The 14,304-nt window shown below is 32.5% G+C and overlaps 2 protein-coding genes across 3 annotated transcripts in view; one reads left to right on the top strand and one right to left on the bottom strand.

The window, feature by feature from the left end:
• The window catches only part of LOC127729664 (uncharacterized), a 36,206-nt gene extending 30,906 nt beyond the window's left edge, over positions 1-5,300 (bottom strand). For both annotated transcript variants that reach the window (XM_052237517.1, XM_052237518.1), the window contains exon 1: positions 5,120-5,300. In XM_052237517.1, the coding sequence (XP_052093477.1) occupies positions 5,120-5,205 (86 nt within the window). In that variant the 5' untranslated portion in view covers positions 5,206-5,300. The remainder of the gene's footprint in view (positions 1-5,119) is intronic.
• LOC127729665 (uncharacterized) lies at positions 5,297-10,421 on the top strand. The gene is made up of 5 exons (XM_052237519.1): positions 5,297-5,338; positions 7,347-7,376; positions 7,934-8,066; positions 8,722-8,949; positions 9,644-10,421. Exons 2-5 carry the CDS (start codon positions 7,371-7,373, stop codon positions 10,096-10,098), a joined length of 822 nt encoding a protein of 273 aa, XP_052093479.1. The 5' UTR covers positions 5,297-5,338; positions 7,347-7,370; the 3' UTR covers positions 10,099-10,421.
• Positions 10,422-14,304: the final 3,883 nt, after the last annotated feature.

Raw genomic sequence — 14,304 nt, 5'->3', positions numbered from 1 at the left:
GCAAGATCAGGGTACCAAAATCAGAATCAGGATCCTTTTGCCTAAAATCATGTTCTCCCCCTTTCATGTTTAATTTGCACCACACAGATATAAAATAAAGAAAATAAGTTTTTTTATTGTTTAAAAATAAAGTGAAATTCTAAAAACGAAAACAGGTTGTGAATTATTTTGACGAACTGAATAATGAATATTGTCTTGTATTTACTTGTAAAAGAAAGGCGGAAGATACCAAATGGCTATCAAACTAGTCACAATGACATTAATTATGTTGCTACAGCATTTACAACAACAACGAATAAAACAAAAACCTGGCTACAAATCACATGTTTATTAGGTGCATAACCATGACGGTCTGGATGGGTTTACAGAATAGAGAGTAGTGGACCAATACTACAGAAACATGGGCCCAATTAATAAAGAATAGAGAAAAATAGGCCAAAAATAAAAGTACAGAATAATGGAGTGCAAAATATAAAGAATAGAGACAAATTTAAATACAGAAATGAAGGACCCAACATTCAGACCCTCTACCATGTTTGGCTTTTTGTACATCATACTTGTCCAAACAGACATGAGATTAAAGGGACGTCAAAGCAGTCAAAAACAATTATCTTTCATGTTTTCTTTTCAAAATCTTCATTGTTTTTACTCATACCAAGCTAACTACTTGTATCTTACTTTACGCCAATCATGATTTTCAAACACATAACAATTATACCATATTTTGTAAATACCAATTAATAGTAATCGTAAATAGTTAACATTTAATATTTAATCATCTAAACACCCAAAAAAATAATTCTTTAAAAAATTTAAAAAAAATTTATTCATGAAAATATAAATATTTTGATATTTGCATCTGAAAATACATCTAAAAATTCAACTTGTATTCGAATCAAAATAAGTGTGAACATGTAGGGTGCAAATGTGTTTTAGGAACAAACTGACAAGGAAAAAAGCCATAGGCCATCAGATAAAAAAAGAGGGGGCATGGTCCTATGACAGCACGTGTAGCCTAAAACTGGGAGTACTTATTGGTAAAAAGACAAGAATTCCATTGAAAAAACAACTATGTGCATGCAGAAATTGTCTTTTGCTTGATAAGCCTGTCAGTTTTTACAGTTTATTTAAAATATGCAAAAACTGGAATAATTTGTAGATCAGGACATAACCTTGAAGTAGATCATTCTAACTCTAAAGAAAACCAATCAGGTTACTTAATATTGCTGACCTTTTCTGATAGTAAGAGTAGTTAATGAATATTTGATTACAGAAAAATTCTGAAAGGTACTTTTAAAAGCTTTAGCGCACTAACTTACTGCCCAAGTGCACTGGTGAAATTAATATACAAAGAAAAAGGGATAATTGATCTATGTAGGAAAATTATAGAGAAGATCGTCAAAATATGGAAAATCAATGAAATTAGCATTTGAAGATCAAAGGAAACACCAAAATCACTTAAATAGGTGATTACTGAATTTATCAAATCACTGAAATAGGTGATAATGAAATCACTTGTTTAAGTAGTACCCCTGACTGTTAATACACAGAAACATTGTGCAGAACAAGGTAGAAAAGCTTTGTTCAGTATGAGGAGAACTACTTCATCACTATGTTTAAATAAATTTACAATGCTTATTCTGTTTGATCATGTTGATACTTATGTTAGTAGTATATTAATGTATGGGTGTGAGATATGGGGAGTACACAAATCTCCTATGATAGAAAAGGTTCATTTGGACTACTGTAAAATGTTATTAAGTGTCAAAAAGAACGACCTCAAATGTGATGGTCTACTTTGAATAGGTAGATTTCCACTGCAGTATGAGCGTAATTTTAGAACCAAAATTTTAGTGAGTGACAATTGTATATTACGGTCTTGTTATAAAGAGCTTGTGTTAAATGGTTCAAAATGCATGAATTGGGCAACATACATGTATGTAAAAAGATTGTTATATAGTCTTGGTATGAATAATTTGTGGGATAATTAGTGGTTGTTGAATGTAGACAGCTTATATCATGCATATTTACCTTTAATAAGACAGCGTTTGTTTGATCAAGCTAAACAAGAGTTACATTTTTTATTAGACTCTTCTGCAAAGTGTAGATTATATAAGTATGTAGTAACAAATGTAGTTTTGCAATTTTATTTACAGATATATGCATTCCTGTACTTTATCGCAAATGTATAACTAGGATCTGTTTGTCTTCACATAACCTTTGTATTGAAACTGGACAGTATGTTGGTACTATTATAAATGAAAGAAATTGTATTTTTTGTAATTTAAGGGTGATAGAGGATGAATTTCATTTCATCCTACAATGTAGCAGATATACTGATTTGCATAAAAAATATATCAAAAAATATTACTGGTCTACATGTACATGGTCTAGGCCATCAACTTTTAAGTTAATAGAATTATTTTCTGGTGAAAACACAAAACAGCTTTGTAACTTAGGAAAATACATACACTTCTCTTTTAAATTTAAACAGTTTATTGTAAAGATATTTTGAAATCATGAAACTTGTGACATCACATACATATTGTTAATATTGTTTGTAATATGCCATATGTATACACTGTATATGAATACACTGAGGCCACAATTAAAAATATTTCAGTTTGCCCAAACCCGACCCATGATGACTGGGTGTGGGTAGGTAGGTAGGCAAATTCTTTTTTTTTTTATCAAATTTGATCTTATTAGTTGAAAATATTTTTAGTTTAACTGTAGACATGCAATTATTCAAACAATTCGAACCCATAGACATTTTTTTTTAATTCTCAGTATTAATAATTTCACATACTTATTACAATAAATCAAATGATGAATTGGACTGTTGCAGGCAAAAAGGTGAGTCTTTAAGGATGTACTTTGGTGAAATTAGAAAAATGTAGAATTTAAAATTGATACTATAAGTCAGAAGACTTCAAGAGCATTTAAGTTAAGAAGCAAACTAATAGAAAGAGAAGAAATCTACAATCTGCTTAAATTTTGGTATATGACCTTTTATGAGTTATTAATTGAAGTATTATATATGGAAAAAAAATGGGGGTCATGGGGCAAAATATTTTACCCTGTATCGTAGGAAAAAAACCAGAGTCCAAACATCTGACAGAAATTCCAAAACCTGACCTATGTACATCCTTAAATGCATAATCATGCAGGGCTCACACTACTTCAGAATCATAGGGAGAAGTGACTTCTCTTTTTGAAACTGATAGGGAGAAGTGCTCCTTTGCACACTGTGCTACAATGTTTGGTTTTTACTACCTATAGTACAAAGGGTCATATGTAAATAATGTTCTTTTTATATTGTTCAATTCATATCTGAGTATACAATCATGACAATTAAAGTAAAAGTTCAAATTCAAAGTTGTTTAAGTTTAGGTTCTTGTGAGAAACTACCAACTAAATATCTAGCACTAAAAAGATTTTTTTTTTTATGACAAAAAGATAAAGAAATTATAATATATAAATCACAATTCAATTAAAAAACTATCTTGTTTATCATGTTTATGAAATTCAGTGTTTCTCATCAAAAGATATACAAAGTTAAGCTGGGTCATATATATTGATATTAGTATTATAGTCCCAGAGTTAATTAAGCAAGTTTAATCAATATTTTGAAACAATCCATATATATGGAATTATATACATTAATCAAGTAAATCTAACAAATAGTCTGTTAATGCGTGTGGAATGCGCAATTTTTCCATTTGGGACCAATTTCCTTGTCAGCTGTTCCATTCATGCGTCCGTAGTTATTAAAGTAAAAATACGGATTTCGGTCATAGCTGGTCCGTTTCCGATCCGTAGTTAGAAAACAGTTTAGGGGGGACGAAGAAAATTTACAAAAATAAACGATGTTTGACAAGCTATTTGGAAAGGAATATAACGTTTTTAATGCAATAAATGGATTAAACATTTACTGAAGGCAATTTTTATCACGTTCAAATGAAGTAACAAACTTATTTTGTTGCCGAAAGTTAGACTGATGTACAATCTCGTGTAACAAGTACCGGAAGTGAATGAAGTGATAAAAAGTTGTCTTTTTATTAAATGATCTGCTTCACACTGTAAAGTCAATGCTTAAATCTCTGTTCTTCAGAAATCGAATCGTTTATGTCTGAATTTCTTTAATTATCAATGTTTCATCGACTTGGTTAAAAATTGAAAACTTTGTGAAAATATTATTTTTGACAATTGTGAAGTAGCCGGCGCCAAAGCAGAAGTAACCGTTCGTTAAATCAGAAGATAAAAACCGAGAACATCGAATATCGATTAACTGCGTCTCTTACACGCTTTCTTTTAATCTTATTCACAGTTACTTGACGATGACGAAGCGGACACGAAAAAGATCCGAAAAAAAAAAAATTCTTCAAAAAAACGGCAAAAAAAGAATTTGAGTTGGCGGGTTTTTTTGGGTCGGTCGCGTTTGGGCAAACATACAATATTTTTATTTTGGCCTGATCAGCCGTAAGGCTCAAAGTTAATAAAGAATATATAGTATTTTTATTTCTTATTTAAACAACCCCATTCTATTTTTGTAGATCCATTATCCACTAATGATCACTGATTAGTATATTGTATGATTATAATTATTCAACATGTTTGTTTTCAATCTATGAGTTTGACTGTTCCTCTGGTATCTTTCTTCCCTCTTTTTCAATATGCATATCAAATACATGTAAATTGCCATTCAAACAATTTCATTAATGATTAGCATTCAATTAGCTTTGATTTGAAACAATTATGATTGCATCATATTACCAATCAAAGTTATATTTTATTCTATTTGTATTTATCATGATATATGAAAGAAAATAACAACTATAATGAAAATAAATAATAATAAAATATTGAGTAGTTGGTATAGGAGTTGGTAAAAATAGAGTACGAGTTGACATGTATCCAATATTAAGACAAATGCTTCTCCCTTTTGCCTGTGATTCTGAGTCTGGAGCAATTTTCTGATTTGAGTAGCCAGATCTCAGAATCCGCAGGCAATTGTTTCATGCAATGGCAAAGGAACCTTCCCTCTTTCTTGCCCTTTACAATCGCATGAAACAAGTGTCTGTGCTATGCAACCAGGGGAAAGGGAAAGTTGTTTTACCTCGTGACATGTCCCCAAAATTTATTACAACCCTGGGTTTCACTAGTTTCTGGAGATCCTGTCAAATTTGATAGAATGCCTCCCATTTGGGCTGAATTCTAGTATTTGAAGGGTTTTGGTGTAACATTTCTTCTGTCTTTGTAACAGGAAGTTGACCCGATGTGTCTATTTAAGGAACCAATTTCGGATCACTATTGGTTTCCGACACATTTGTAACAGGTATTTCGTAATTTATCGTTATTTATTTGTTCCATCATCATGTTTAGAACAAATGTGACCTCAACTTATTGTTATTAGTCGTAATGATCCTTTTACACGACCGACTGTGATAGCATAAAATGAAAATATAAACAAAGACGAATTAAGGATAGACAACACCATGTCATGTCTTAAATGAATACCCCTCCTTAATTACAGGAACACACTTTATTACGGAGTCGTAACTTCACGTAAATTGAACTAAATCTATATTTATAATTAAAACCAATTAGATTCGACGAAAGTTAATTCTTCACGACAGATTAACAGCGCAAACATTAAAAGATAAGGTATCACGAAAGCAACACTGAAAACTACTTAGAAACTACTTTTAAAGGAGCTAACAATGAAAACTTTGAGTGACTGCAGTCGATTTCTACTTATTAGTCGAGATGTGAAGCAGACCTTTATATACCTGTGATAACCTTTATTACGAATTCAATGGGAGAAAGATGCGATCAGCATAGTTACAATACTTTGAATTATACGTGACAGCTCGATGTTCGAATTGATAGAATTGTGCTTTCATTGAAAAATTACTTCTATTCAATCCCCGTGAGAGCACCCTGAATGATATATGCCTGAGACAATAAAGGAACAAAAAGATCCCACAGAATGTGGTATATGATTGGCCCGCTCTTGAAAAAACGTACCCACCAACCAAAGCAAATGAAAGTGAGCTGTTAATCAAAGAAACACTCTTGAAAGCTTCTTGGTACATTTAATATCTATTTAAAATTTTTTCGTAAGAATCAGTATATTTTAGCAAAATAAAATTGCTTTTTTTCTAAAACATTAATATTAATATTGGGATGTTCTGAAATAAATATATGAATATGAAAAAAGTGAAAAATTCAATAGGAAAATTCAATAAACATGAAATTTTGTAATGTATACAGTGTGAAATGATAGGGGTTCTTATTGGATGGTAAGGCAGTAACATCAATAGTTAAAACGTTTGTTTCTGATAATGTATATGCTCAAGGTTTCTAGAGCATGATGCAAATAAAGTTATTAACCAGAGATTTGATAGTATTATCTAGACTGAGAATATCGGAAAATAGAATAGCAAGCCACCGGTTCTGACAAAATAAAACTATTGCACGATTTTGTGCATCGAACTGATGTAAAGGTTTTGTTGCATAGTTGGCAGGGTATGCTCCCTTATTTTCAGCAAGAAACTCTAAAAATCGGTTAAAAAAATAACGATAAGATGTATTGCATTGTCATTAAACAGAAATCACAGAAAAGTCATGTCATTGCACTTGATTTGATTGATTGATGGTTGCTTAACGTCCAGTGGCAAATATTTCATGCATGTTCAGGTCGAGAACAAACTATCAATAAATACAATCGGTAGGTCCTGCAATAGTGGCCGTCCAGTATTAAGGTCGATCGGGGAAATTTGGACTGCCACTGGAAAATGAGGATAAATTGGATAGGGACAGAAGTTATGCCTTGCAACAGGCCACCTACTGACCCCCCAAAGAGTTGTGGCAAGAGTTCTTAACGTGCAGAGAGCGTTGCAACTTGCACTCTCGCTATACACACGAGACATCTGGTTGAACCTCCCCATTCTGACCGGACGTGACTGTGTACTTGTACATCCCGCACAGCCAAACAGACGCCCCATTTTGGCAAGGGTTTTACTACCGGTCGGAAGAAGACCGATAGTGACCATATTTCTTTTCTCCAGTCACTCTTTGGGGTTGATCGGGGAAATTTGGACTGCCACTGAAAAAATGAGGATATAGTTATCAAACTTATATCAAATATATTCATTCCTGTTCAATGCACTTGATGATATATATGTACAAATATACAATTATTTCTGGATTTACTATTTTCATTATTATTTGAATGTCAGAATGGGGACGTTAAATCCGATGCCTCGTGTAGAGAGAGTGCTTATTCTTATGGTTATTCTTTTCCATTTAACTGTTTTTAATTTTATTTTTTTAAACTGCAGGTGGTTATCACGAACGTCATTGTGATGGATGTAAGTATCATGTTCAATTTCAAATTTAGTGCGTAAATTAATCTGAAAATAGATTTTTATTTATTTATTTATGTATATACAAATATTTTGAAATTCTACAAATTTCTACCCGCTCGTTTGTGCTGTCGTGTGTTTATTTTACTAAGTTTGGTATCTGTGTGTGGGGGGCTGTTACATGTTTTAGAAAGGGGGCGTAATTGCAGAAAAAGGAATATATACCGCCAAGTGGCGAGGGCGAAAAGATTTTGGACGATATATTTTGCAATCAAAAGGGGGGGGGGCTCTACACTCCCCTAAATCCACCACTGGATATATGAAGACTTATTTACGATTATCATTATAAATCACTACCGCTGAATCACATAATGTGGTAGTCTTCTCTCTCTCTCTTTGTCTTTTCACACTCATATCTAATATAGTTATCCAAATGCCTTCTTTTAAATTTGTTTTGTTGTCACTAAATATATATATGTCTTATAAAACTCTTAATAATTATAAATTCGACCTTTGACCATGTTGACTGGTATTTGCAAGATAATCGTTCATATTTTCCGCAGCAAAGAAAAGCTATATATGTATATCATGGAAAAGGAGTAAGCAAAGAAGCAACTGAGATGCTATTCGAGTCCTTAAAGACTATGTGTGGAAACTACAAAATTTGTCTAATTTCACCAGAGGAAATAAGAAAAGGTACGATTGAATGCTTCTTACGAATGTAACCAGTATCGAATGTATGATACACACATGAATAAAAATAGTTGTGGGCTATTCGTTAATAAACGGATACCCCAAAAAAATAAGAATAAAAAAAGACATCAATAGCTCAACATACGGTCCAGTTCTTAATTACCGATTCGGTCCAGACACGTCAATATAAACCCACAGCTTAATGCTAACACGACCTTTTTACGTTAAAGGATGAAGTGATTGATGGCTGCAGAACACCCAGAACCAAACATTATATGACTGTACTATGTCTTAAAAATGGGTTTAAAATGTATACTCTTAGGAATACATTTTGATTTGAATTAGACTGACACGCTTGATTGAAACGCGTTATACTACAATTTTGCAGTAGGCAGGAATGCGCATCTATAACAGGGATCATACATTATTCTCATTCTGAGTCAATCTGTGCATGGGTAAATTCAACAAAATGAAAATAATGTTTCCCTATCGATCGAATATCCATTGCTTCGGTAAAGGCAACTTTTTAAAATATTACCCAAAATGCATTATATTCCGAAATGGTAATCAATCTTTGGAGATTTCTCGATTTTCTCCTTGTTTTATGCAAAGAATTTTTTTTTATGGAATTGGCGAGTTTTTATATTTGTTTTTGCAGGAGATTTGTTACGAACAGCAGCATTGCTAGCTATAGGTGGCGGTTATGACACGGGTTACATACAGGCTCTTCAGACAGACGGAATACGAAATATAAAGAAATATGTGGAGGGTGGTGGGTCATATTTAGGTATTTGTGCAGGAGCATATTTAGCTTGTCGTAGAATCGAGTTTGATAAAGGTGGAAAATTTGAAGTGTGTGGAAACAGAGATCTTGGATTTTTCCCAGGTAATATGAAATGAAAGCAGAAATAATTACTCATTTAAATCTTGTTTATAAATTATTATTACGAGACCGCCATTTACTTGAAATCCTTAAATACATACGTTTTTTTTTTGCAATTGCATAATATTAGTGAGCAAAACTTTAGATCATCATAATGGTACAATCAAATATTCACAAAGCGCATGTTAAATTAACCTTTAAGTTCAATAAGATCGCGTAAAGCCGGAAGTTGGGATACCCAAATTTGTATCCTCAGATACATTGGAAGCAATTTAACCAACAAGGACATCAGTAACAAAAAAAAAGGCAAAACCTTGAAGGTCAACTGGGTCGGACGGAGTTTACCTAGCTCAGTTTTTTTGAGTAAATCGTACATAATGTTTACACCGAGGATTATTTTTAAAAATAAAGCTTGACCAATGCCTCAAATAACTTTGTTTGATTTGAATATCAATAAATGATAAGGTAGTGTAGCATATGTTTTGTTGTGATTTGCCTCTTCAAGAGAATCTGCTTTTGTCTTTCTTTTTGTGTTGTCGTTAAGCAGACAGCATTTATTGTCTTTTCCTACATATGTATATACATGTGTGTGTATTTTAATAACCTATGGATCATTTAATCATCCTTTTAGTTACCGTATGTTCTATAGTATGTTTAACGCCAACAGAATGTACCTCGAATTAAATTTTTTGAACAGGAGTTTGTATTGGACCAACATTTCCTGGATTTTTTTATGACAGTGAAGCGGGAGCTCATGCAGCACAAATCAAAACAGACGTTGCCATGGTTACAAACATTTCTTCAACGGATCAGGACAACAAAGACATTATTCCAATAGACATTGCAGACACCTACTTGTATTTCAATGGTGGCGGCCATTTTACTTTAGACGACGAAACTACAGAGAACGTAAAGATTATAGCAAGATACAATAATTCACCAGACGGTATTCCACACCCTGCCGCTGTATGGTGTAAGGTTGGAAGAGGTGTGGCAGTTCTTAGCGGGCCACATTTTGAGTATATAGCTGATAAATTGAACCCTTCCATAGGGTATCTAAATACTGTTATTCCTAAGATGAAGCAAACGCTTCTCTCGAGGAATTTATTTTACAGGACTATTTTGAAGTTGTTGAAAATTTCTAAATTATGACGCGTTATTTGTACTTGAACTAATGCCATAACCAAACTATGTTATATGTTTGTTCATTATCAGCAATGACAATATAATATAAAAAAAATGAAAATAACTGTTTGTTCACTCATGGCGACATAAAATAACAAATGATATATATTTATTAGAATTTAAAGTAATCAATTACTGGTGCTATATGTAATTTTTAAGATGTTATTAGAATATGTTCTAAGTTTGTGTTAATCAATGGATAACCTTCAAGTTGGTTCACATAATAATTAGTCATAACTTACATCTAATGTATTGCAGATTATTTCAAATAAAGGATATTTCAAAGTCCACTGTGTGTTTGATAACTTTTTTTTTAACATAATTTTTTATCTATTTTTTTCTTGAAATTCAAGGGTTTATGCTCATTTCTCTTATTGCCAACTCCCATTCTTGAGTAGTAACGTTGAAGATCTCTCTGTCCTAGCTAGTCTACATAATTTACATATTCAGGATCAAATATGCTAGAGCCTACTATTTAACCATATTCAGGGACAACATGACTCAATCGAAATTATGTTATAGAAACCATTGAAATCATGTGTGATTAATGGCAGACTTAAATCATTAAAACCGGAATCAGGATATTTTGATTAGTGATATGTTGGTTTATTTGGCGCCTAAGATGACAGTGCCAAAATCAACCAAACTAAAATAAAGTAAAATACAGTAAAAGTATAAATGCAAGATTTTGTATTATCTCTGCTCTCTGCACGTTAATCACCCTTGCAGCACCTCTTTGAGGGGTTTGTAGCGAGCCTGTTGCAAGGCCCTGTCGAATATACCCTCCTTTTCCAGTGGCAGTCCAAATTTCTCACCCTTTTCCTGGTCGACCCTATTAAACGACATACCTATTGTATTGGTTGATAATTTTTTTCTCCTACTGAATATGCATGAAATATTTGACACTGGAGGTAAAGAAAACAACAATCAATCAATCAACCAATCAACCAATCCACTAAACTCAATTAGCATGTTGTCGAACATCATTTTCATTGATATTTAAGGAAATTATTTGTCCCAGCTTCATACGAAAATCAAATGCAAAAAAAATCAATCATCACTTGGTCAGATATTTTGGTCTCGTATAAGATCAGTTCTTAAAGTCGTAAACTTTTCGGGTACGATTATCGTTTTAACACTACCAGCCAATTAAAATATTCAATTTGCTGTTTCGAGCACAAACTTTGTACTCTGAGTACTGAGTGGGAGGCCAGACTTTGAATAGATTCTAAGCATATATTTAACAAATGATTTCCATTTCATATTTTATTTTTTGAATTTAGTGGTATTGTTGGTTTTTTGAGATATTGAATTATCAAACCTCCCAAACAAATGTGTCAATATTGAATGTAGGCTTGTATACACCGATAGTTTACTCTCATCTGCATTGTTTGCTTTAAACCTGGCGTTGATAAATCTGCTTCAAAGCATTCAACAATGTTTTATCATATTTAAATATGATTAAGGTTTTTTTTTAAAGTATTACAAAACAAATTCTTCAATTTGGCGATTTTATAGTGTGCGAGTGTGTTTGGGTTGTTGCCCTTTTTTTAATAGCATTTCTATAGACCATACATCTTCTTTGGTTCGTACCAAATTAGCGTGCGTGTATACTGTAGTGACAGCTTTTTAATATTAGAATAATAATAGCATGAATATTAAAAATGTTGCCCCTCGAAAGAGTCCAAATGATGCTGATGTTAGTAACTACATGTAACCGTACTCCCTCTAACAATAAGCAAAACTCATATTATTTTATAGTCAAACAAGTGAACGCTAATTGAGACATAAAAAAGGACGCCAAATATATATTGAGGACTCAAACGAAGAAAGACACAAACAGAACAGCCGAACATGTCTACGGGAAACTTTACCTGCGTGAATTGCAACCTTACCTTCACTAGTACATTATAATAATAATGATTATGTTATGTATAAGTTAAAAATAAAAATGAGAATGTATATCATTTAATTAAATATGCTAGAACCAAACCACCGACTCATTGGCGGTACCTGAAAAGGCAATTTGTACAAACTTGTAAATCAAGCAGACTCTTCCAAGGTAAAATAAAACTACAAAAGGCGAAAAAAAAGTATTGGACAAATAAAGGTAGTGAAAGATTACTGAACATTTAACGTTAGTATATTAGGGTCTGGATGGGGCGTCTTCATTACTGAACATTTGACGTTAGTATATTAGGGTCTGGATGGAGTGTCTTCATTACTGAACATTTGACGTTAGTATATTAGGGTCTGGATGGAGCGTCTTCATTACTGAAATTTGACGTTAATATATTAGGGTCTGGATGGAGTGTCTTCATTACTGAACATTTGACGTTAGTATTTTAGGGTCTGGATGAGTGTCTTCATTACTGAACATTTGACGTTAGTATATTAGGGTCTGGATGGAGCGTCTTCATTACTGAACATTTGACGTTAGTATATTAGGGTCTGGATGGAGTGTCTTCATTACTGAACATTTGACGTTAGTACATTAGGGTCTGGATGGAGTGTCTTCATTACTGAACATTTGACGTTAGTATGTTAGGGTCTGGATGGAGCGTCTTCATTTCTGTATTTTTTAACTTGTTTGGCTGTTCTTCTTTTTTCTTTATATTTTTTCCACATTTCTCAATTCTTCATATTTTAACAGCTAATTATTCTCTGATCTTTATAGTTTTGACCCAATTTCATCTGTTCTTAATTTTTCTGGATCATTATTCTCTGTACTGTAACCCCTATACTGTTTATTGTACAACTCAATATCAAGATTCCATACTACTCAAATTAAAAAAAAATATATCTATTTAACTTCTTATAAATTATACAAAAACAGATATTAGATCGTCAATAGAAATGAATAATTATGTAGCATATCAATTTTGTTGCTGCTCATTTGTATGCAACTTGAATAGAAGACACATATCCTGCGAGAAAAAGGGGGATTCGTTTACGAAACTGCAATACCTTTAATCGTATCAAACAAAAGTAGTAGAAAGTTTAAATGGACAATGACATTTTGGTTTCATAATATATATTTACAGTTGGATTTGCAAAATTTCACCAATTTCAACAGATTGATCCCTTTACAGAAGAGGGAACGGCCGTTCGTTTCATGCCGTTTTCTTTTTTTCTGTCACATTAGAAATGAAAATAAAATCACATCTTTCAAACAATTTGAAATGAAAATATCTTGGACAAAAGTATACAAGGCAAGCAAATAAATATAAATATATGCGATGACAAACTGTTGCAGTGGTATATTTAGGCCAAAAAGTTCAAAGGGGCATAACTCCTAAAGGAAAAGGAAGCATAATTTCCTGTCGATATGCACATCTGCATAGTATTTCTGATTATCTACTAAAAAAGTTTCTTGAAACTTTGTTATGTGGTTTCAGAGGAGTTGCGATGACAAACTGTTGCAGTAGTATATTTAGGCCAAAATTCTAAATTCAAAGGAGCATAACTCCTAAAAAATATTGAATCATGTGATTTATTGTCGAAATACACATCTACATAGTATTTCCTTATTATCTACAAAGTTTCATGACATTCTGTTGTGTGGTTTCAGAGGAATTGCGATGACAAGAACAGGACGGACAAACAGACAGGCAGACAGACAAACAGACAGATATTAATAGACAAACAGACAGACAGACAGACAGACAGGTCAAACACATTATACCCCACGCAACATTATTGCGTGGGGTATAATTAGAAAACACTTATAGTTGACTTCAATGTTGAGTGTACTTCAAAATCCTAAACCAAACTTTGTTTTTAAACATTTATAAAATGTATTTAGACACGTGTATTTGGCCGCATAGAAATTAAACTCAAACGGTAGCACTTTATTGAACATATTGACCTAACCGTTTTATTTTAAACTTGGATAAACACTCAAAGAGAAAAAATAATCTGGAAGTCAAATTGTAACATCATATCATATATAATTATAGTAGATCAATTCAAATAAATTAATATGAATTTTGGCATGGTCTATTTGATTATCTTCACCTAATTATAGCTAGGTCAATATTTTCTTTTAACTTTAGTGGTAAACACATAATGTTTGGCATTTGTGTAGTGAGTCCAGTATTTCAAGTGACCATGGTGACCAAATTAACACGTCAATCAAACACAATTTTAAGGCATCCATTTCAAGCTGTTTGT

This window comes from Mytilus californianus, unplaced genomic scaffold (assembly GCF_021869535.1).
Source record: "Mytilus californianus isolate M0D057914Y unplaced genomic scaffold, xbMytCali1.0.p SCAF_2, whole genome shotgun sequence".
NCBI lineage: Eukaryota > Metazoa > Mollusca > Bivalvia > Mytilida > Mytilidae > Mytilus > Mytilus californianus.
This window is presented reverse-complemented; position numbering and strand designations above follow the sequence as displayed.

Excerpts from the sequence above, each read along its gene's own strand:
- LOC127729665 (XM_052237519.1), top strand. Across the intron at positions 8,067-8,721 it reads ACCAGAGGAAATAAGAAAAG|GAGATTTGTTACGAACAGCA; the intron begins GTACGATTGAAT and ends TTGTTTTTGCAG. Across the intron at positions 8,950-9,643 it reads AGATCTTGGATTTTTCCCAG|GAGTTTGTATTGGACCAACA; the intron begins GTAATATGAAAT and ends TTTTTTGAACAG.